A 22,388-nucleotide genomic window follows, 5' to 3' on the forward strand; every position below is an offset into this window, starting at 1 on the left:
AGATATTTTTGAGTTAGGTCGGTGCTCTGTTCCACCGTAGACTGAGCTCGATTTCATTTACTGGTTTGCCCTCACGTTTGTGATAATTGTGATCTTGCCATTCGCTTAGATATAAAAGCGGCAATGATAAATTGATAATCGATACGCGTCCTAATTCCTTCCCTAGCGCTTCATTCCATCCCATAAAAGCGAGGCTCTGCAACAGAGAGATATAGACTCTTTCTGTCTCTCAGTACTGGACTCTCTTTCATTATGCTGTTTCTGATCTCTTCTCTTCTCTTCACTTGCGAGGTATATGGACTGGGTGGATGGCAACGGTAAAGATTGTTTAATTTTCTTTGGATACTGAATCTATTCATGCAATCAAGCCAATAGGTCGTCTTGATTCCTCTACTGATTGTAGCAAAATATAGACCCTTTTTTTGTTTTGGTTGGTTGTTTCAGATTGTGATTCTTTATCTTAGTTGCCTTTGTGATGATTCTGGACAGTGCAAATTGAAGTTGGGTTTGTTTATTACCCCCTTCCTCATACCCATCATTCCAAAATCTTATATAGTTAAGTGAAAACCAAGTCAAATCGTGAAAATTCATTGCAAAACAATTTCAATTTAAGAATTATGTTTGTGATGTTTGAGTTGTATATTATGAATTGATGCAGAATAATCAGATTATTTTCTCTTACAGTTGGAATTGTGATTGCTACAAATCTAATCGCACAACATAGTTTTTGTAGGATTTGGTAGTGTAGGAATTTCGTTGTGCTTATGAGGTTGGTTTCATTTACACTTCTAAGGAATTTTGAAGGAAAGGTATCACTTTTAATGAAGTTATTTTGTATTTGGTATTTTGTATTTCTATGCAGATTAAGAAAAGAAATGTAAACCGCAGATTAACAATACTCATGGATAAACAACAAAATGAACCAACCTCCCTTCAGTTAGTTTTGATAAGCTCTTTCATAAATTCACATGTAGGTGTCTTTGCAGTGCCTCTATGTGTCTCACAAAGATTTAATAAGCTCTTTTATAAATTCACATGCAATTTAGCATAGACTTTGGACTGGCATTAAAGGCTGTTGTAAGGCTGTTGGTGTCTTTCGATTGTGGATTTTATTTGTGTAGGCTCTTAGCTCTTAGGGTTGTAATTTTATTGATGAGTTTGGTTGTGTTGGTTATGGTTTTTCTCAAAAACAGTAATGACAATTGTTTTCTTTGATTGATGTAAAATTTAGTTAGATTTGTCAGTTAGAGTTAACTTTAACTTCTAAATTCTTATATTTCGCTTCATGAAGGCTTTAAAATTGAAACTTATTATGCTACATGCTTTAATGGTTGCAGGATTTTGAGGTAAAAGCCAAGTCGCGAACTTGAGTTGAAAGAAAGTGAAGGCCAATCATGTCGGTTTTACAGTGAGCTCTTTGAATATATATGCAGAATGGCTAAGCTTGGACTTTGTAATTGTTGGATGTGGTATGTTTGTCCCTTGCAGCCTAAATGCCAATTTCAGCTTTGGACCTCTGTACCAGTATCTATTAGGAAAATACTTGGATCACTTCCATTAGACTTCATACAATTTCTGATTGATTGCATCAAAGTCAATATCTGATTGCATCTATTGTTTTTTTGTATAAATCAATATGCTTGGACTATACAATTGTTTCCTATGGCACGTTTGTCCTATGCACCCAAAATGGTGGAGATTGATGTCCCACTATCTCGATTTGTAGGTTAGGTTTGGTCTCATTTTCATTAAGGAAATGAAATGGAAACCATAACATTGCAGGAATCTTTTTGTAGCTCTCATTCAACTCAATTCCATTTTTTTCTCCATTTTGAAGAAGAGATGATCTCGAACCGAAGAAGTATTACTTTGAATGAACTCAAATTCTTAATGGAATGTGTGGTATTGTATTTAAAATTAAAAAGTTGCATATATTTGATTTTATAAGTCGTATAGTATTTTGTTCAATTGTATTATTATGTATAATAAGTGGTATTTGAGCCTTTTGTCTGGGCATTAATAGATTTTTGCTCTTTTTTTTTTTGCAGTAATAAAAATTGCACTATTGAAGCTGCCCATGCCATTTGGACCGGTGATGTAGATTTACGAATCTGGTACTGGACACTTATATGTTTGGTTGTTTCAAAACTGTAGTCTCAAATATCATTTGAAAATTAGGCATCATATGGCCTATTTGGAATGGAATCCAACTTATCTCGCATCATAATGTATGTATTCCTGTTAGTGGCAGGCATACACTGTGGAATTAGAAGCCATGTAAATAAACTTGAAGACGAAAATGAAACTTTGAAGCAAAGCCTAAAAAGTTCCAGAAAGGTAACTCCATACCTTACCTCTGTTTGAATCTTTAGATTGATATGTTTGGTTTGCAGCCCTCCAAATGTGCATAATTGGAATTTTATGTGATATTACTAGCTAAATTGATTCTCCTCCTTTCAAAATAAACTTCAATTCATTTCTGCTTCAAGTATATTGCTTCGAAAACAACTTTCTCATTATAGTGTACTATGCATTTGAATAATGATGGTGTACTGGCTTTGATGAATATATGTTGTAGTCTCTTGGAATTGTGTATTGGTTGCGAGTAGTATCTGGTTTGCGTTCTCTTTGTTTTTTGACGGGAAAATTGAGCAAGAAAAGAACAGCTCAAAATATTTTATACGAAAATGGTCATTGTCTAACTTAATCTTTCAGTCAATAATGAGAGCTCAATAACTCCAAAACATTTCTGGCATAAGAAGACATCACTCTTAGTTCATATGGTAGACCATTTGGTATTCAGTCTTTGAAATCCCTTTATGCATGTATCTTTTTTTGGTAGACTATTACGTAGCTGACTCTTTGCATCCTAACAGGGATTAAACTTCTATATAAATTAACAAAGCAGAAGTGAATGGAGCTAAGTAATAATCTCGTCCTCTGTTTTGTGGAAGTGTCACCAAATGTGGATGTTCAGATTCTCGCGCTCTGTTGCTATGATATGTTAATGACATTAGGCAATATTTTGATGCCTTATAAAGCATAGCATATGCGATAATTGTATATCAATAGAATATGGTCAACTTTTGTTTTCTGAGTTAGCGTGGTGTACTTCTCCTTTACTGGTGTTCTAAGTTTCCTTTGTTAAATTACAATGTCTAAGTATTTGGCAATAATTTGAGTTCAATGAATTCCAATGTTTATTGATCTTTTCTTATCATTACGTTAGAAAGAGAATTCTTACTTCTAGAATGAACTACTATCTACGTTCAACACCTTTGCTTCTATAACTTATAGCTCTTCCACATTTGACGACAACAATAAAAGAGTACGTAATAGGAACCCGCAGCATGGCACGGGCACCCTGTGTAGTGGTTACATATTGGGGCGATCACAATTTTCACGTGTACCCGAGTTTGGTAGAAATTTTGGCTGTCAATCTCTCTCTCTCTCTCTCTTTTTTGTGTTTTTCTCTAATAATATATACACAATGTTCTAAATATCCTGATATATTCCTGATACTAAGAAGACGATACGATAAATTGCTTATCGGTCAACCCAAAAAATCAAGTCAAATAGCGATATATCAGGTCAAACCGTCGCTATTTTAGGTCAAACTTGGTTTGACCCGATATATCGGTGTTTTTTTTTAAACCACATTGTTTTGAAAACATAATTTAAAGAAAATGAAAAATTTTATCGATAGTCAAGGTTCTAAAACTCGCTACTTGGTAGTCGGTTAGCCGGCTGGTGAGTAGCGAGTAGAGGAGTACTCGGATTTTAATTTCTGGATTTTATTATTATTTTTAAAACATATAATCTAATATATAATGTTCAAAATAATAAAAATAGTCCATAAAATATTACAATATTTAAGAGATAATAATGTCTAAAAAATAAAAACAACCATTAGTCCATTACAATAACAATTACACATCTTACACTTTATTCTATCTAATCTCTTTGGATCAATCAACATCCCGTACTCCCACCCAACATCACTTGAATTACGCTTCAATGACTCTCGTCTATCCATCTCCGATGTTGCATTAGACGCAGAAGAAGACATTGTTCCAGCCATTTTCCTAAAGTGACAATGTGACATATCAAAAACAGAACAACAGAACAAGAACACAACAAAAAAATTCGGCAATATCCAAGGAGTCAAGAACAAGATGTCAAGAACACAATGTGACATATCAACATTCAACAGAATAACAGAAGTATAGAACAATATGCTCACTGAGTCACTGCTCAACACAACAAATCAAATGAAAATGTAATTGTTATTTAATATGGTTAAGTAGACCAAGATATTGCTCCTGAGAGTCTGATCGAGTTTTCATTCCACTTTTTAAGCATTTCCACTTCATTCCATCGCAGAATTTATGATGATTCACGTAACAACTACTAATGCATCTCACAAGATTTGAATCCAACTTGGCCTTTTAAATATATATTTTTTATGTTTCCTCCAATCATTGTAATGGTGGCCAGACTTTTCTGCATCAGCATGGTACCATTTCATCCAAGTCTGTAAAGCATCATGCTTTGTTGTGAAGCAAGTACAACCCCAAAGTTGATTTTACAGACTGTCCATGTTAGTTGTTTAGACTAAGCCTAAATTTATGTAGGTAACATTTTGACCTCCAAGACTTATAGATTTAATCACGCTCAAACTTCTTGCTTTCTACGATCAAGAAATATAAGCGCCTAGGTGATTTCACATCTAGGCAATTCTGATATTTACTCCTGATTTCTTCTCTGCATCGCATCTCTGGGAAGAAGTTATGGGATGATAAGCATAAGGTTTCATTATTTTTCCACTACTTGGGATTTAGTCAGTTTTCAGAGAAAGCCAAACCCAGATAAAGGGTAGATTATTCTTTTGGTTATTTCTATTGAATACTTATCCAAGTTTAAGTAAGCTTTTCAATCTGCATCCTCATTTCAATATATATTATCCAAACAACCTTATGTTTCTAGATAGCTTTTCTTTATTCAACCAGTTTAATTTTAAATTGCTGTAATTCAACTGTAATTGTTATTTAACATTCCATGAATCCATCTTTCCATTAACGTCTACATAGATCATTAGATCTACAGGATCTTCATTCTAAGGCCGATGACATACAGCATTAGTTAGAAATGAATTGAATTTTTCAGTGATTTTCGTTTCGGTTCAAAATCCAATTCGGCAATTCCTATCTCAGTCTCAAGCAGCAACAAGCCAACAACAGATCAATAAAATGATTAAAATCCATACCCCAAACCAGCAAACCCAAAAACCAAAGCCAAAGATTCCAACTTTAACTGAAAATCAAACAACTCAAACCAAATCTTACCCAAGAGGAGGAGAGGAGGGCGAGTCCGGCGAGAGAGAGGGCGGGGAGGGAGAGGCCTGGAGTGGAGAGCGTCAGAGCAATTGAGAGACAGAGAGCGAGAGGAGGGAGAGTCGGCGAGAGGAGGAGAGACAACAGCGAGAGGAGGAGAGGACTCAGAGGAGGGCGAGTCCGGCGAGAGGTGACTGACAGACTGAGTGAGAGTCTGGTGACGGCGGCGAGAGAAGTCTGAGAGAGTGAGAGAGTGATTGAGAGGCTGCGAGACAGCGAGAGAGAACTCGGCGAAGACAGGAGTGAATGAATCAGGGTTGGCAAACGACGTCGTTTGCTTCTTCTTCTTTTTTTCTGACCGAGTTGACGATTTGGACTGAGTTGGCCGAGTTGGACCGAGTACTCGGCTGATTTTCTTCCCGCCGAGTAGAGGCACTGAGTAGGTCAAAATCGCCTCAGTAACCAGCCGAGTATCGAGTAATTGCCGAGTACTCGGCCGAATTGACCGAGTTTTAGAACATTGTCGATAGCATTCGATGACGAGATAGTTTATGATTAATGATCACCTTTATTTTTATTAAGTAATACTATTTATGTATTTTAATTGTCAAAACAATTAAATATTTCTTATGAAGTTTATTTATTACATTTACTTCTATAAGTTTTAATTTCTCAAATTTATTTGGTATTTTATGATGTATATGTTTATAAATATATTAAATTTAATTAAAAATTAGCAAAAATGATAAATTTGATATAATTCGATATATCTCGATATATCTCCGTTATATCTTTATTTTACAAAATCGATACGATGCTGATAACCGCTATTTAGACAATTGTATATACATCATCAAAACTTTATATATACATCATCTTTACACACACAAAAATTCAAAATAGTTATCACGCTAGCTATGAGAGGTCAAGACCTGGAAAATTATAAACGGTCCGGACTCACGTGGGACATTTAAAAGCGTGGAATAGGTGAAATAGCTAAGCATATACATATTCTAAACTTGCGAGTACCAAGCAAGCCAACTTAGCTTGTGAGTACCAGACAAGCTTTGTGTGTGATAATGAAGTAAACTTGTGAGTGATTATCAAGTAACTTGAAAGTACTCACCGAGTAATTCGAGTGATCATCAACTATTACATCTCTATTTAACTGGTTTAGTGATGAATGAACATTTACCTCTCTTTTCCTTATCTATTCTTCTCTTAATCCCTCTTCATGAAGCAAACCACCTTATTATTTTATAACAGATTTTCAATTGTTAAGGTGTTTTGAGTTTTACCACCAACATCTTTATTACATTAAGTATTATTTGGCCGCGTACATTTTGACATGAAACTCTCATGAGTTAGCCTTAGAAGACGCATGCATGTCCATGGTATTGTCATACTACCACCCCCACCTAAATACTATCACGTTTCGTTTACTAAATTAATTAATAAACCAAAGCAAGCAGCAACAAGGACAAAGAAAAACAGAGCAACTGCCAATTTGGGTGAGTGAGGATAGCCAAAGAAACTGAAACTGACCATGTTCTGAATGAAACTCTCTCTCTCTCTCTCTCTCTCTCTCAACTCACTCTTGCTCATTCCAATCAAACTCCAATGTCTATTTCCATGGCCTTGTTTTCTCCTCCAATCCATCTATCTCCCTCCTCCTCCCCCTCATACCCAAAACCCCATTTCACCCTCAAGCCTTGCCTCTCTCTCAGACTCAACAGGGCCCCCCTCTTCTTCACCACCAGAGCCTCAGCGGAAAATGGTGCTGGAGCTGCTGTGGTAGCTGTGGAGGAAGAGCCTAAGGCGGCTGAGCCGGTTGCGGTCAAGAATGAGAGCTCTAATGGGCCAGCTGCGCCAGCTGAGGAGGTGAAGGTGGTCAGCTTGTTTGAGGACGCCAGATGGGTTAATGGGACTTGGGACTTGAAGCAGTTTGAGAAGAGTGGCAAGACTGACTGGGATTCTGTTATTGATGCTGGTGAGGGTTCTGGGTGTCTCTGGTTTTGATCTTCTAATTTGTTGATTCTTAGTGTTTGGTTTGAAGATGATGCAAATGTTTGAGATTTTGTATGTGTGTTTGCTTTTGTTGCTGATTTATCTGTGCTGAGAGTAATGGAATTTTGAGGTTTTGAGGAACATTGAATTGTAGTTGAGGTTGTGTAGAATGTGTGCTGTAAGTGGAAGACTCAAATGGTTTTGATTTGGTTTACCAATTTGCATGTTTATGATTGGCATTAAAGCAATAAAGACATGATTTTCCTCCTAAAGTTTTGACATTTAGATGAATAGTATTGGAAGAGTTGGATCAATTAGGTAAATTTCTCTTGTGCATCCTCGAAAGGACATTTGCTGTCTAAGGCCTTACTAATTTGATCCTCAAACTTGATTCTGCTTTGTTGTCATCATGCTGGCGTTGGCATCCCCTTGTTCCTCAGTAAATTAGCGTATTTGAGCTCCATTTGCACATTGCAAAGATCAACTAGAAGAAGTTATCATAAGTTAATGTGTTCTCTGTTGAGAATTTACACTTGACCTTGTATTTTCAAGATTTAAAATTGCATGTGAGTGAAGATTGAGCTAGTTGTGAATTGTGACTCTATTTCACTTTGGAATCTATTTGCATTACATTATAGAGTATCAGGTGCTGCTTGAAATTGAATAAGAGTCAAAGGGAAAGCATCTCTTAATTGTTTGAGCAGTCTTGTGTTTCACTAAACAATTTCATGCATCTTTTTGTAAAACTTATCATACAGCGGTGAGTTTGTGATCTAATCGTTTTGATTGACAAATAATAACAGGTGCTAACTTTACACTTGCTGATAATTCAGGAATGACTTGATTTCTAATGCTCAACCTTGTAAAAACTTTCAGAGGCAAGGAGAAGAAAATGGCTCCAGGATAACCCGGAATCGTCCAGTAATGATAATCCTGTACTTTTTGACACATCAATTGTACCTTGGTGGGCATGGATAAAGAGATACCATTTGCCTGAAGCCGAGCTACTCAATGGTTTGTTCAGATCCACTTACGTTATTTTAATTGTAAACCCTGGACAACACATGTTTCTCAATTTAATTGGTTATGTGCTCTTTTATGTTATTTGTGCAGGTCGTGCTGCTATGGTAGGTTTCTTCAGTGCTTATATAGTTGATAGCTTGACTGGAGTAGGCCTGGTTGATCAAATGGGCAATTTTGTCTGCAAAACGTTACTGTTTGTAGCTGTGGGGGGAGTACTTCTGATCCGCAAGAACGAGGATGTTGAGAAACTAAAGAAGCTGCTGGATGAGACGACGTTTTACGACAAGCAATGGCAAGCGACCTGGCAGGATGAGACTCCTGGCAATCCTGGCAATCCAAGGAAGTAGTAGTCTTGAGTTTGCCTTTTGAACTTGGGCAGTTCTGTTGTCTTCCTTATGTTACTGTAGTTGTTCTATGCTAGTGGCGGATGAAAATTGTACTCGTAAAGTTTTTAGTAAAATGTGTGTTTACAATGACAAATTACTCTTGAAAATTTCTGCGGATCTCAATCTCGTCTCTTAATTGCATTGTCTTAGTTTCCATAATCCTTTCTACATTGATCGCCTGGAAAAAGCGATGAAACTCGAAAATTTCAACTATTCCTTGATGATGAGAAAAAGATGTTTGTGCCAGAAATTTTTTTTAGCTCTATGACCATATCATCTATGTACTGGACGCTGTCACGTAAGCTGAAGCTGAAGTTTACCTAAATTATGAGCACACTTTCCATGAAGAGCTAGTGAAAGCCTTGAAAGTACTTGAAGTTTCCTCATCACAAGAAATATCGTATATAAGCTCAATCTATGGTGGTCCATCAATTGGTTAACCGAGGGCTTGTTTGCCTGATTGACCAAAAACAAATTATACATCGATTACCTCAGTAACTATCAGGTGGCCAATTGGCCAATATATCTTCAAAAGTTGAGACTGCTATGGAGGGGGAAGCTTGCTAGCCAAACTAGGTCAATTTTGTGCATGAAAGATAGGTCACTTGATATAATCTGATACATAAGTTAGAATGGATCGAACTGATGGTGGTCATGTTTCCTTCAGTTTAGGCAAGCCATCAGAGTTGTTAGGCTTGGAGATTAAATTCCCTCCTGGTGATGATAGGCTAGGCCAACACAATACTCGGACTCATTTGGGTGACCTGCAGTTGTCTACGTTTTCAAGAGTGGGTTTCATTACGATGATCGCCAACCTCTTTCAATCACCACATTCCAAATTGAGGAAGGAAACATTATTCAACTACTCGCGATGTGTATACTCCCTTCTACTTCCCAGTGTGAAATCCTTTAGTCATCACTATTTTCGGGTTTAGCCGTGCTTAGTGTGCTTGAAATTGTCAAGAGGGAAGTGGATGGATGCGCCTTGAAATTGTCAAGAGGGAAGTGGATGGATGCGCCTTGTTTAGTTATACATGGAGTCTCTTTTATTCGGCAATCACTTTTGTTGGATTTCTGATTTCATTTTACGGCTGAGGTATGATCCGGAAACCGACTCTTGGGACTCATTGGCCCCTTTATCATTTCGATGTCCTGGATCATGGATTTCCGGTCACGCTGTTGTTAAAGATTTCATTTTGGTTTCTATACGGTCGGCCCTACCATGATGGTAGTAACATCGTTTTGTTATGATATGAGGTCTGACATGTGGACGAGGGTTCTGCAAAGCTTGCTTGGAGTGGAAGGGCTGTGGTTTCGGGCGACACTATCTATGCCTTATCTTATTTGTTTGCGGATGGCATTATAACATTCTCAGTATCTCGAGGAACGGTCGGTCAATGACCTCAAGGCCTTGAAGAAGCATGGAACAGTACTTTAAGGCTGTTCGTGCTATCCATGGTCTTATACTACCACCGGGGCATGTTTACTCTCACGAATCTAGAAAGACATACCCAAAATCCCATTTCACCCTCAAGAACACTTTAAATTAAGTACTATTGTCTTTAAGCCTCAGGTCTTCATCTCTAGCTTGCTCTTTGCAAATTCCGATCTTAACATGAAAACCTCATAGGGCATTCATTTCACATTGACAGAAAAATAAACAAGGTCTTTAACTTCTTTCTGACAATGACAAGGAGAAGCAGCTGATAAGCGAACAAGAGGAGCAAATAAAGATAGCTCCCTCATGCTCCCCAGCCCCTCAAGAGGGTGGCGCGTGCAACGCGGTTCACACCAAGGGTAAAAGCTCCCATTCGCAAGTTGCAGTCATGAGCTTGGCACATACCTTTGATGTCAATGAAAGCTTTCTGCATATACCTTTTAAGCTCACTGTTTACTTTCTCTTCTTCCCACATAAAGCCTTGAATATTCTGCAGAACAAACATGGTGATTTTTCACCCTATTAGTTCAGAAAATACCGATCCATATGGCTGATACAAACACATCAGTGAAGATTAATTTCCTGAATACATTCTTCAGGCATTAATCATTCGTACCTGAACCCATTCAAAGTAGCTAACTGTCACACCACCAGCATTTGCATATATGTCAGGGAGAATAACAACTCCTCTCTTGGACAAAATCTACAAAAGAAGATTTCTATTAAGAATGTAACTATTAATTAAGCAACCAGTTCCTATATCTAACTCAAATACAGAGGCTAATTACCTCATCAGCTTCAGGATCAGTGGGATGGTTTGCAGCCTCTATAATGAACTTTGCCTTAACATCAGCAGCATTATCCCTTCAATAAACAATAAAAGAGCTCAACAACAAGATAAGATCAAGAAAAAATGGAACGTATTGTTTCATGCATTCTTAGTGAAGCAGAATACACACTTGTTAATAACACCTCCCAAGGCACAGGGAATGAGAACATCACATTCGTGAACAAGCAAGTCATTTGGGTCCATACACTCTGCACCTTGGAAATCCTTTAAATTTGCGTTGCTCTCTTTGTGTCTCAGTAAAGCTGGGATATCAATTCCAGTTGGGTTCCTGATTGCACCGCTGATGTCACTCACAGCAACGACAAGACCCCCTCTATCATGAAGTAACTTGGCTGCCCATGAGCCCACATTTCCAAAACCCTAAGATGTACAAATGAGTTTGTAGATGGCTATTGTTTGAGCAACATATTTGTATGCTTCAAAAAAAAAAAAACAGAACCATGTACTAAATGGTCGAAGCAGAACCGCAGAAGGCAGTTTCAATCCATAACAGATAAAAAAAAATGTATGAGTGTGAATTAAGAAAAACCTGTATAACAAACTCCAAGCCAGAAATTGACTTCCCATACTCAGCAAGTACAGCTTCTGTAGCAAAAATCACCCCAAGTCCAGTTGCAGACTCTCTTCCAAGTGAACCACCAAGATCCTAATCGCCAGCATCAATAGCAGAAATAATATTATAGTTGCACTCAGCATAAGAATTATTTTATTCTCTTGTGGTGCAAGACACTTACAATAGGTTTTCCTGTCACAACTGCAGGTGAATGACCATGAAACTTTGAGTACTCATCTAGAATCCAAGCCATTGTCTGTACGCATAAAGAATTAGGATAGTGTATTTTGACACCAAAAACTCAGAGAGTCATCCCTTGAAACAAAAGAAGTCAAGTCTCAATTCAGTGTGATGAAAAGGTACCTGCGCATTTGTTCCCATGTCAGGGGCAGGTACATCCCTGTGAATTCCAATGAGATCATGGATCCTCTGAGTAAAAACACGAGTCAAACGTTCTAATTCGCTGATACTCAGGTCCCTTGGATTGCAGCCAATCCCACCCTTAGCTCCCCCATAAGGAATATTTGCCACAGCTGTCTTCCATGTCATTAGTTGAGCTAGAGCATTCACCTCATCCGGGTCAACCTTGCACCATTGCAATTTAGTAGTTCAGTACTGGAATGAATTCAATAAATATCTGAATTACCGGTCACAGTACATACTTTTAAGCATATCTATACACGACATAAGAGAAATCATTCCAGCTCATTAATCCACAAGATCACCACATTGGGTCAGATGGGGGCTCAAGCTATGACCTGTATTAGCAAGCAAAATAATGCTATAGGAAACGGTAGTCTCATCTAATCAAATGCTGAAAGAGTCAGTTGTGTTAAATTTAACACAATGTCTAGAGTACTAACAGCTAGATGAACTTATTAAAGATGGTCGTATATATGAGTTTGAAGCCATATATAGAAAAGCTCTAATTAACAGATTATATATCTGGCTTCTCTAACAGCAACATGCAGTGATTGTAGTTCAGTGGGTAATATCTTAATGATACAAATAGCAGTAGCACATGTCGTGCATAACCGTGCATATCATTTTACAGCCTAATGAATGTTAGTAATTGAGTGCAGCAGTTAATACAACTACACAGATTGCTAAGATAAGTGGAAATTCATTATTAACATAGTTTACCATGATATTGTTGCTTGATCTAGAAGGGAAGCAAGTTTGTTCATATTGACACTGAGCTAATAATGTTGAAACGGGAAAAATAGGAAACCACATTACTCATAACACTTCATGATTCAGAAGACGACAACCCATGCCAAGATGTACTAGATTGACCTTGCAAGCATGAATACGACAGAAAGAAGTTTGGATGTCCCATCGGAGAATGTAGTTAACACCGTTACATAGGGCACCAAACCAGTTAATCATTGCTCAGCTGGAATGCCAATATCGCAGTATTAAACATTGTCGTTTATTGAGCATTTATAGTGCACTCCTTAGAAATGGGATCCAAAGTGATCTGATAAAGTACTTTTTATTGTTCATAAATAAGCAGCTTAGATTTCTATTTCACACAGTATCTCGAAGGATCAAAGGAACTGAAGAACATGTATTTGCCCTCGAATGTTAGCGATGTTTGAACAGGGAATCCTGATCAGAAAATTAAAAAATTCCAATTTATGAAACCAAGGTTCTGGCATAACAACTTATGAAACCAAAATTTCAATTTCAACCAAGGCAATGTCACCATCAAGATCGATCAAATCAAAAGCATATTACCATAGAGTTCAAAAACTGAATCAATGATTTCGATCAGCAACAAGAATCCAAACTTAAACAGAGATGAGCATTCCCCTCGCACCTTAATTTGCTCATGCATTAACTCAGACAGTGTGAATACACTTATAATAGTCAACATCAAGTCGAACCGGTAAAAGTTCTTAACTTCATTCATTTCAGATTTCAACATGAACATACAACACCAAGAACATGGAAAATGAAAGATTAAAGATGTAGGAAGTATAACCTCAGGATGGTAACGAATTCCTCCTTTCATCGGGCCACGAGCATTGTCATGTTGAATTCTAAATCCCACATAAGAAGCCAGAGTGCCATCATCTTTTGGAATAGTACACTCAACCTGCAATACCAACAAGATATCAAAAAAAAAAAACCCAAAAACCATAAAGATCAAAACTTTATGCAGATGGGAAGATCAAAGATGATTACTTTGATTTCTCTAAAGGGAATCAAAAGACTCTTCTCAAGCTTCTCATCCAGCCCAAGAATGCGAGCTGCATGGCGAAAATTGCGGTTGGTGGCTGCAAGAGCATTCATGGCTGCTTCAAGCTAAACAGTGAAGACACAGAAACTGAAAGCAGCCCACAAACACAAAGACAAGGTGAGAAGAAGAGTGAAGTGATATATGAGATTGTACTGTATCTGGGGAAGGTTAAAAACTATATAGGTGGACCAAAAATGGGAATTCATTTATGTCCATTCTTGGGATTTGGTTTATAGTTCGTTGTAGTTGTTTTTTACTAAGGGGACTGACATGACCTTTTCTATAGTGCATGAGATAGGCTCGTTGTGGATAGTGACAGACTTGTTCAAGTAGGATATGACTGGGTATTTGTCTTTATGCTATATATATTTCATGGTTTATGGATTATGACGACTCTGTAAAACTGAAAATTTATGAGCAAAAACAATGGGATGACATAGCCGCATTGGAAAAGAGTTTCAAATCTTCCATGTTTTCTATATCTCCAAATCTTTTAGAATGAAAATTACAGAATTTCCTTCTAAGTAAATATGTATCTTGAATTTGGCGGCAATCCGCATTTCCGCAATTGTGAAATGACGGTTGTGCGGAAGCGCAATAAGTGGTATCAGAACCCAAGTTATGTTTGAGATTTGATGTCTCATACGATCGAATTTGGTGGAGCTCCCATTTGAATTTGGGTCATAAAATTTAGACTTGGATTGATGTTTGTGGTCGAGGTGGAGCTATTGGGATCGTGAGACAACTAGTGATAACTCGAATCACGCCAAGATGGATATTGTTGGAAATTATTGACATAGATTTGAGTCATTTGGAATCTTGGAAAAGATGAAGAGTCATCATTGGGTTATAATGATTGCTACCACACACATTAATGTCGAGATCTTTTGTGGAAAACATCATACCCGAACTCTACCAGGTGGCTAAAATTTGGGGAAATATCGGCATTATTGAACCCGCGCGTGTGTGTGGGATTGTTGGCCGCTTCCGCACAACAATTGGTATCAGAGCAGAAACAATTGTTGTGCGGAAGCGTAACAAGTATGAAGTACTAAAAACTTGAAAAAAGATAAATAGACAGAGAAACAAAGATTTACGTGGTTCACCCCAAAATCAAAGGGTTACATCCACGGGCAAAAACAATGAGGAGATTCCACTAATATCAAAAAGAGATTACAAGGTGTTTATCACTCAAATCCAAATATCACCAAAGAGAAAAACATCAAATAGAAGAACAACTTCTATAGAACCCTTAACTGCGGCTACTTCTCTTTAACCCCAAAGATGCGACTCTTTTGTTTTCTTTCTACAATACTGCTGGTAAAACATGTATTTATATTTCTAGACAACCACCTAAACCTAATAGGGTTAGGTCATAATATGGGCTTAATACAAAAGATAATTGATAAGCTTATTAATTTAAACCACAAACCAACAATGACATCAAAATTTTTCCTTTGCTGTTGAGTTGAGAGCTAAGCCTGCTTTGAGTGCCTTCTCATTTGTTCCAAAGGGGTATAAAACAACATTTTTTTTTTTGGAAATGATAGATTCATTAGTGACAAAGCCAGAAGAAAACAAAGCCCAAAAAAGGCAAAGACCAGAAATACAACACGAGAAAACTAAAAAGCTGAGACTCTCCAGTAACTCAAAAAAGAGATAAATTTACACTCGATTGGTAGTAGTAATTCATAAATCACTATACAATTTTCAGGAAACTTGCCCCAAGGGTAAACCGGTGTTGCTGACAGTTTACGTGGAGAGGCCGAAGAGAAGACCAGCTTCATCAACGCACCCTCACCCTCACCCTCACCATCACCATCCTTATATTCATCACACCATCAAGCGGGAGGTTATTCATTACAGGCATGGTGCTGGTGGCCAAGGCTACATCAGTCGGAGAACGCAGCTGCTTCAGTACTCTCAACGCCTTCGTCTATCTACTGGATCATCAGCAGCTCCAGCATCCAAACCCTATTACGAAAAGCAAACCCACGACAAGAGTCCACAACCTGCAGCTAAGGTACCATATCCTCTATCTTTCTATTACAATTTTGTTTTGTAGAATCTGGACTGTGACAGATTAGGTATGTATTACATCGTCTAATAAATTGTAGTAGCTAGATTGTGGTTGTCAGAAGAAAACCAAAGAATTCAGATCAAGCTCCCAGATGTGCTTGAAATGGAGTTTTCCAAGTTTCTTTGGACTTTGTACACCTTTCCAAGCTAAGAAACAGAGGAAGACGAGAAAGAAACGCAGCGCCACCATCAACAATAAAATTATTTCGGCTATCAAAAGCTTTCAGGTGATGACTACGTACTAAAAGAGATGAAGTTAATTTTTGTGAAGTCATCAGAATTTGATTTATTTTCAGGAGACACTTAACTATGCTAGCTAGCTAGCTAGTAGACTGATCAATCACTCAAATCCTTCTCAGGGGCAAAAGAAACAAGGCGTTTTCTCCAAGTTGTTCCTAGCATCCTCAAAGCGAAAATGAAACCATATAACCGGACGTCTGAACCCCTTCACGGTCTTCAGTGTGAAAGTACCGGTCATGGTGCTTGTTGCCTCTGCTCAACTTATTTTGTAGAGCTCGGCATATGATGTAACGTGTCTTCTGGCCATTGTTTTGAGCAATATAATATTTTCTTTAAAAAAGACACTAATAGTAAACTCAAGTGGTAAATAACAATTTACAACTTTGTCAACTCGGTTACAATTTTGAAGACAATATTACTACTTTGTCAACTCATTTTACAAGTTTAGGATAAAGTTGATGCACAACGAGCATTAACTCATACTAACTTTCCCTTTAATACTGGTTCACAATACCGATGTACCAAATCTATAAAAAAAAATGACTTGACAAATTTACTCTCTTGTAGAATGCTTGACAAATTAATCATTATCTATGTCTGTGCTGATCGTTGAGAATAAGAGTTAAAGTTTGGCACTTGGTCCACTTCCATGAAAGATATTTTCTCTTAACATTACAACATCTTGGGATGTAGCATCTTGTCCCTTCCTTCGTTTAGTTTTACTGATAGAGTCTATCGTACCCTTGCCTGGTTTAGTTTAACTGATAGAATTTATAGTATCATATTTTCCAGGGTGTGCATCGGACCCTTCATTTGTTTATCATAAACATATTTGAATGAGCTTGGTTTCGTTTCAATCAAGAAACAATAACTCATTTTGTGGCTTTATCTGTTTGGCCTCACCTCTCCTTCACCACCTCCTCTGATCTGACTATATTAAAACCTCTCGACTAATCATCCCTCAATGTGGCAATCTCTTCCCTTCTTCTCATCATCAAAATATGCCAACAAAAAGGGTAATAACATATGTTTTGACACACAGAAATACACACACATGCACATCACTTATCTTTCCATGGTATATATTGTAGTAGTAGATCACTAGCTACTTGAATTATTCCAGGTCCCTTACTGGAAAGACAAGCCGGTGTTGGTATCGGTTTATGTGGAGATGCCGAAGAGAAGACCACCTCCGTTAACTCATCACCACCACCACTATCATGTTCATCATACCGTCGAGCGAGAGGCCGTTTCTCCGAGGGGTAGTGCTGATGGCAAAGGCTATACTACCAGTAGGAGAGCTGAGCTCCTTCAGTACTCTCAACGCCTTCGCCAATCCGCAAGAACGGCTCCAGCATCATTGTCACCATCCACACCCATTCTTCCAGATTCAAACCACACTAGCAATCCACAACCTCACGCTCAGGTACCTTAGTAGTACTTGCTCTTTAGGTGTTGATAGAAACAAATATCTTCTAAGTAATCTGGGTTGATTGAACCAAACGTCCAAATGTTATTTTAGTTGAATGATTAAGCAGCAGAGAGATTATACTGTATTAATCTAGAACTAAAGGCTATCAAAAGTGATTTGTTCAGAGCATTTTGTGTGCTAAACACTAACTGCACATAGGCCTTTCAATTGGAGAGGCTACAATCAGCAATAAACTTTAATTTCATGGGAAAAAGTTCAATGAAGTTATAGAATGGTTTAGATATGAACATAAGTTAGTTTGGGTAGGTAATGGCAAGTCAGATTGATTATGCAATACATTCTCTAATGAAGTTGAGTTGTTAGATTGTCACTTTCCCAACAAAGCCGAAGAATCCAAAAGCTCCAACCTGCTTTGGCAACTGCAGATCACCAACCATATTTGGACCTCTTACAAGTTTCCACGCTAAGAAAGAGAGGAAGACAAGAAAGAAACGTGCCTACAATGCCAGCAAAAAAATAAAAGCTGCTATCAAAACCTTGAAGGTAAGATATAGTTGAAAGCTGAAATTTTATATTACGATCAAATCTCTGGCTAGCTTATTCTGCAGTGTATTAATCTAAACTCAAAACCTTTCAGGTGCAAAAGCAACAGGCCTTTTTCTGCAAGTTGTTCCCATCATCAGCAAAGCGAAAGTGAAACTGTAACAACCTATGTGATTTTGTATCATACACTCCTAAATTTTATAAAAATATATATGCTTCTGTTAACCAGAATGTTGCTTCTGGAGAAAGAGCAAAACTTAACATTGAAGCGTTATATATTTCATACAACTGATTAATTTGTAAGATTACCACACATTCATTTGTCATTCTGTTCTTTCTCCCAGACACCCTTCTTCATTTGGCAGTGATGGGAGCCATCTGACTCACATAGTGCGAAGGTGCTCCGGTCTTAAGTTATTTTATATAGCTAGTAGACTGTTTGTGACGTTTAGAAAGAAAAAAAACTACTGGGATCTTTGCTGTCTAGTATATTCCCACAGAGCGATGGCACCACTGACATGGACATTTAGAGATCTAACAACTCCCAATTGTGGAATCTCAAGGCACGCATCCAGAAAATGTATTATATCAACTGGTATACCTTCCTTCTCTCAGCCAAGAGCCAGTACCTGGCCAGAAAGTGGAAGTAAATAAACCGTCAATATTTGACAACGGAAATGGAAAATATTCTCAGAATTTATTTAAATGAATGGCTGCCACTCTCCTACATATGCAATTTAACTGCAAGCAAATTAAAAAAAAAAAAAAAAAAAACCTCGTAGAAGAATATATATCATGGTTCCTTCACTTCTTTGATAAATCCAGCATTTATTTTCTTTATTTTCTTTCTGCTGATAACTACAGCTATTTTTGTTCTCTCTTTTTTTTAAATTAAATGATATGATGTAAAACGAGTGAGAATATATCAATGTGGTCAAATGGAGGTTCTCAAATCCATTCATGATTGTCAAAATATAAAGAAATGGAGAGGCAGAGACTTACTGTGTCTTTAGGAAAGATATATTGATCAAGAGGTATACTATTTGCAGTCAGCTCTAGTCCTAAAATTGAGAAGCCTTCTCGTTTCTTTTTCTGAAGGAAAACCTTCAAACTATTCACCGGGACTTCAACGATAGGAACCCACTTCTCCGCAGTCACACTAAAGGGGCAAAAATGTTACAAAGTATTAGAAACTGTAATTAATTTACTAGATACAACCGACATGTACACTTCATAAGTAAAAGTATGTATATACTACCACAAATATCCCATTATCATATGACAGGTTGATCCAGTTGCATTTAATACAAAAATTGTGGAAGAGCCATTTGTTTTGCAATATGTTATGGTAGAGCTTGCAGGCAAAAACACAAGGAATCATTCAACATAAACATCTTTTGGAACTTGTATATAAGGGATATTTTGTTTCATAATTATCATCCTTTTGGTTAATAAAGAACGCCCGCTCAAGGTACTGTTAAAACCTTAGTTTGACCAAGCAAGACAGCATTATAAATGCGTATAAATTTCAAGAAAGTATAACTCACTCCAGGTTGGCAAAAACTAAAAAGAGAAGACCTCACAGTTTAGTAAAGTGCATATGTCCACATGAATGTGATCATATATTGATGATAAATAACTATCGACAAACCGGATTAGTTGAAATTGTTTTGTCATGTAGTACATTTTTATCCGCAATGGCCAAACATGATGCTTTAAATACTTTAACCAAAAAAAAAATGATGCTTTAAATACCTGGAGAAGAACAATGATGCAAGAAACACTGAGCTGAAAATCGGGGCAAAAATCTAATTGAGAAACACAGTAGTGAAAACGCCCATCATAACTGATTACAAACCTCACAAGTCCTTGCAAGGCCAGATAGGTTAGGTATTCGATCAAGCAGAGATGCTACAAGTATAAGATGTTGTCTACTTGATCTCTCTCTTTCCATTTCTAGAGTTCTAGACTGAAGCACCTGAGCAAGAAGCTTATCGTCCTTTTCTATTTCTGTATTGATTCCATAACAGATTATATCAGTTTAAGTTGTTTTATAAAAGAAGTTATAAACACAAACTGAACAGTTTAGCAACTTCTATAGTCCCAACCTATTATAGCAGTTTTAAGTTTTTCTATAGAAGTGGTTATGAGAACATAAATAATTGTATGAAACTGAATATTTAAGCACCGGCTATTGTCTCAACCTACCAGGTAGGTTCACAATTAGGTTCAAGGTATGTAAGCAGTGAGGTTACACAGAATTTTTCTTTAAGTAATTTGATTTCGACAACAAGAATATAAAAAAACTTATACGTACCCAGGTATTGTCTGTAAGTTTCTTGATTTCCGAAGAAAGAACTAATGTCCATATCTTGCTTCTCATTTTTAGACAGAGTAATCTTCTTCTGAAAATGTAGTGAGATATCTTTAGGCACCTGAGTACACAATTTTCTTTCATAAGCATTAGACTGTATCCCCATGCGGTCTTGATCTCTATCAGATATCAAACTCTCATTTTTAATAGTCACAACATCCTTTGCCATTGAATTTCGAAGGTCTTCTCTCACATCCTGTAACACTTAAGTATGCAAAATTGACAATAAAGAAACATAAAGTGGCACTTGCTCAAAAGCATAAACTGTCCCAAAAGCATGAAACTATACTTACATTCAAAAATTTGAGCACTTGCTCCATAAGCAACATTGGTACGCATTCAAACTCGACGTCCTTCAATAGAAATAAAATTTAGGAAACTAGATTTAGTTTATTTACTAAACAAGAAAATATAAGGACAAATGATATGGAGCGATAGATATATGACACTCCATATCATAGATACACATATGCTAGTGATCAAGCACTCACCTTTTTGTATGTAAAACTTATAAGTAGTATATTGTATATAGAAACAGATATGGGTTCTCTTCTGGCTTCACAAATTCAGCCATATGAACTTTATTGAGTTTTTAAGTTCCTTTTTCTTTTTTTTCTTTTTTTTAGTTTTTCAACCTCAAAAGTTAAGCTCTCTCTCTCTCTCTCTCTCTCCTGAACAGCTAACCCATAATGATATTATTTTTCATTAGCAAAAGCAAATAAAGAGACAAATGTGCAGCTAAAAACTAGTAGGATGCGAAAAGTATATTTTGCAAAAAAAAAAAAAAGTAGGACTTGAATAACATCAAACAAAGATCCTGACCTCAACACGGTTGACGAAAACGCCAGCAGGAGTAACCGAGTTTTGGGGACTGTAGGCATCAAGATATCCTCCCATTGATTGCCGTAAGCTGAAATAACACAAATAAAAATAATATCTTCTGACTGTAGTCATACACAAATCAAAATAACACGATGTCTACTGTTCCTGGATGCATAGTTCTTCCATCTCTTTAGTTGTTTTGTCGATTACTTTCTTCTTCCTCGTTGGTGTTGTATTGTAGACATCGTGATTGCTTCTTCTATCCATCTAAGTTCATCTCATTCCTTACTTTTAATAGAGTTACTTCATCGCCATTTGCGTCTCATTTGGATCTGTGGCATAGCTAAGTTCCAATCCCCAACACCAAAATGATTAATTCATGAAAGATCAGCGTTCTCAATTACATGCTCATCTAGCAAATAATTAATTCGTGACGCCATAATAAAATTTCTAACACATTAGATTTCTTGCTCAGCCAAGAACAATGTGTAACTTCAATTGTCTATGGCCGAACCAAAACAAGTTGGAACGCAACAACTACGTAATGTGAATCTCAATTCAATAATTGTATCACCACCTTAAGGATGTATCACACACCCTACCACTCTGTTACCAATAATGTTAGAGATGCTAATCTCGAAAATTTTCGTTAAACTACCTCCAACCTATGGTCTTTACATCCCTACCTTGAACATAATACTTCCACCTCATTAGACTTCAACTTAGATTAGTTGCATACTAAAATCCAGTCCTCAACATTGTAACACTGAATATCCCTCAATATATGGTCAACGCTCTCCATCAAGACTTCTTCATAGTTCTCTGCCCTGATGGAAATCTATATACTCAAACCAGTTAGCATTCCAGTAACTTCTTCACCCTGAATTGATGGTAACTGGATCTCAGGTCAAACTCAGATAGTATTGTAGCCCCTATAAGCTGATCGCACAAGTCATCAATTCTTTAAGCTCGTTCTGTCTCATCTCATACGGCGCCTTCGATACAGGTGCTATAACAGGTACCTCGTCAATAAAGAAACCGACAACTCTCCAAGAAGGTAAAC

At 37.1% G+C, this 22,388-nt stretch overlaps 4 protein-coding genes and 1 long non-coding RNA gene across 5 annotated transcripts; 3 read left to right on the forward strand and 2 right to left on the reverse strand.

Annotated features, from left to right (window-relative positions):
- Positions 1 to 174: 174 nt before the first annotated feature.
- LOC126794380 (uncharacterized) lies at positions 175 to 3,165 on the forward strand. Its single transcript, XR_007672141.1, has 4 exons — positions 175 to 317; positions 1,338 to 2,114; positions 2,246 to 2,337; positions 2,877 to 3,165. It is a non-coding gene; the product is annotated as an uncharacterized LOC126794380 (long non-coding RNA).
- Positions 3,166 to 6,836: 3,671 nt separating this feature from the next.
- LOC126794519 (light-harvesting complex-like protein 3 isotype 1, chloroplastic) lies at positions 6,837 to 8,843 on the forward strand. Its single transcript, XM_050521262.1, has 3 exons — positions 6,837 to 7,323; positions 8,217 to 8,354; positions 8,454 to 8,843. The coding sequence occupies exons 1-3, from the start codon at positions 6,954 to 6,956 to the stop codon at positions 8,708 to 8,710; spliced, it is 765 nt and encodes a 254-aa protein (XP_050377219.1). The 5' UTR covers positions 6,837 to 6,953; the 3' UTR covers positions 8,711 to 8,843.
- A 1,447-nt stretch (positions 8,844 to 10,290) lies between these two features.
- Positions 10,291 to 14,015, reverse strand: LOC126793456 (glutamate dehydrogenase 2-like). The gene is made up of 9 exons (XM_050519989.1): positions 13,781 to 14,015; positions 13,578 to 13,691; positions 11,954 to 12,175; positions 11,772 to 11,846; positions 11,567 to 11,683; positions 11,147 to 11,397; positions 10,976 to 11,051; positions 10,804 to 10,890; positions 10,291 to 10,677 (listed from the first exon to the last, which is right to left on the reverse strand). Exons 1-9 carry the CDS (start codon positions 13,886 to 13,888, stop codon positions 10,492 to 10,494), a joined length of 1,236 nt encoding a protein of 411 aa, XP_050375946.1. The 5' UTR covers positions 13,889 to 14,015; the 3' UTR covers positions 10,291 to 10,491.
- A 3,021-nt stretch (positions 14,016 to 17,036) lies between these two features.
- LOC126795157 (uncharacterized) lies at positions 17,037 to 18,366 on the forward strand. The gene is made up of 4 exons (XM_050521987.1): positions 17,037 to 17,170; positions 17,278 to 17,580; positions 17,950 to 18,129; positions 18,224 to 18,366. Exons 1-4 carry the CDS (start codon positions 17,156 to 17,158, stop codon positions 18,281 to 18,283), a joined length of 558 nt encoding a protein of 185 aa, XP_050377944.1. The 5' UTR covers positions 17,037 to 17,155; the 3' UTR covers positions 18,284 to 18,366.
- A 227-nt stretch (positions 18,367 to 18,593) lies between these two features.
- On the reverse strand, positions 18,594 to 21,640 carry LOC126795511 (uncharacterized). The gene is given in 9 exon segments (XM_050522340.1): positions 18,594 to 18,758; positions 19,132 to 19,288; positions 19,781 to 19,800; positions 19,802 to 19,851; positions 19,984 to 20,139; positions 20,447 to 20,699; positions 20,797 to 20,856; positions 21,326 to 21,413; positions 21,630 to 21,640. Coding segments are annotated over 9 exon segments (960 nt in total).
- Between the last annotated feature and the right edge of the window lie 748 nt (positions 21,641 to 22,388).

Source organism: Argentina anserina, chromosome 5, assembly GCF_933775445.1.
Source record: "Argentina anserina chromosome 5, drPotAnse1.1, whole genome shotgun sequence".
Lineage (NCBI taxonomy): Eukaryota > Viridiplantae > Streptophyta > Magnoliopsida > Rosales > Rosaceae > Argentina > Argentina anserina.

Excerpts from the sequence above, each read along its gene's own strand:
- LOC126793456 (XM_050519989.1), bottom strand. The coding sequence starts at position 13,888 with ATGAATGCTCTTGCAGCCACCAACCGCAATTTTCGCCATGCAGCTCGC. Across the intron at positions 12,176-13,577 it reads GAATTCGTTACCATCCTGAG|GTTGACCCGGATGAGGTGAA; the intron begins GTTATACTTCCT and ends CAATGGTGCAAG. Across the intron at positions 11,847-11,953 it reads ACATGGGAACAAATGCGCAG|ACAATGGCTTGGATTCTAGA; the intron begins GTACCTTTTCAT and ends TTATGCGTACAG.
- LOC126794519 (XM_050521262.1), top strand. The coding sequence starts at position 6,954 with ATGTCTATTTCCATGGCCTTGTTTTCTCCTCCAATCCATCTATCTCCC. Across the intron at positions 7,324-8,216 it reads GGATTCTGTTATTGATGCTG|AGGCAAGGAGAAGAAAATGG; the intron begins GTGAGGGTTCTG and ends AAAAACTTTCAG. Across the intron at positions 8,355-8,453 it reads TGAAGCCGAGCTACTCAATG|GTCGTGCTGCTATGGTAGGT; the intron begins GTTTGTTCAGAT and ends TTATTTGTGCAG.
- LOC126795157 (XM_050521987.1), top strand. Across the intron at positions 17,581-17,949 it reads ATCCACAACCTCACGCTCAG|ATTGTCACTTTCCCAACAAA; the intron begins GTACCTTAGTAG and ends TTGAGTTGTTAG. Across the intron at positions 18,130-18,223 it reads CTGCTATCAAAACCTTGAAG|GTGCAAAAGCAACAGGCCTT; the intron begins GTAAGATATAGT and ends AAAACCTTTCAG.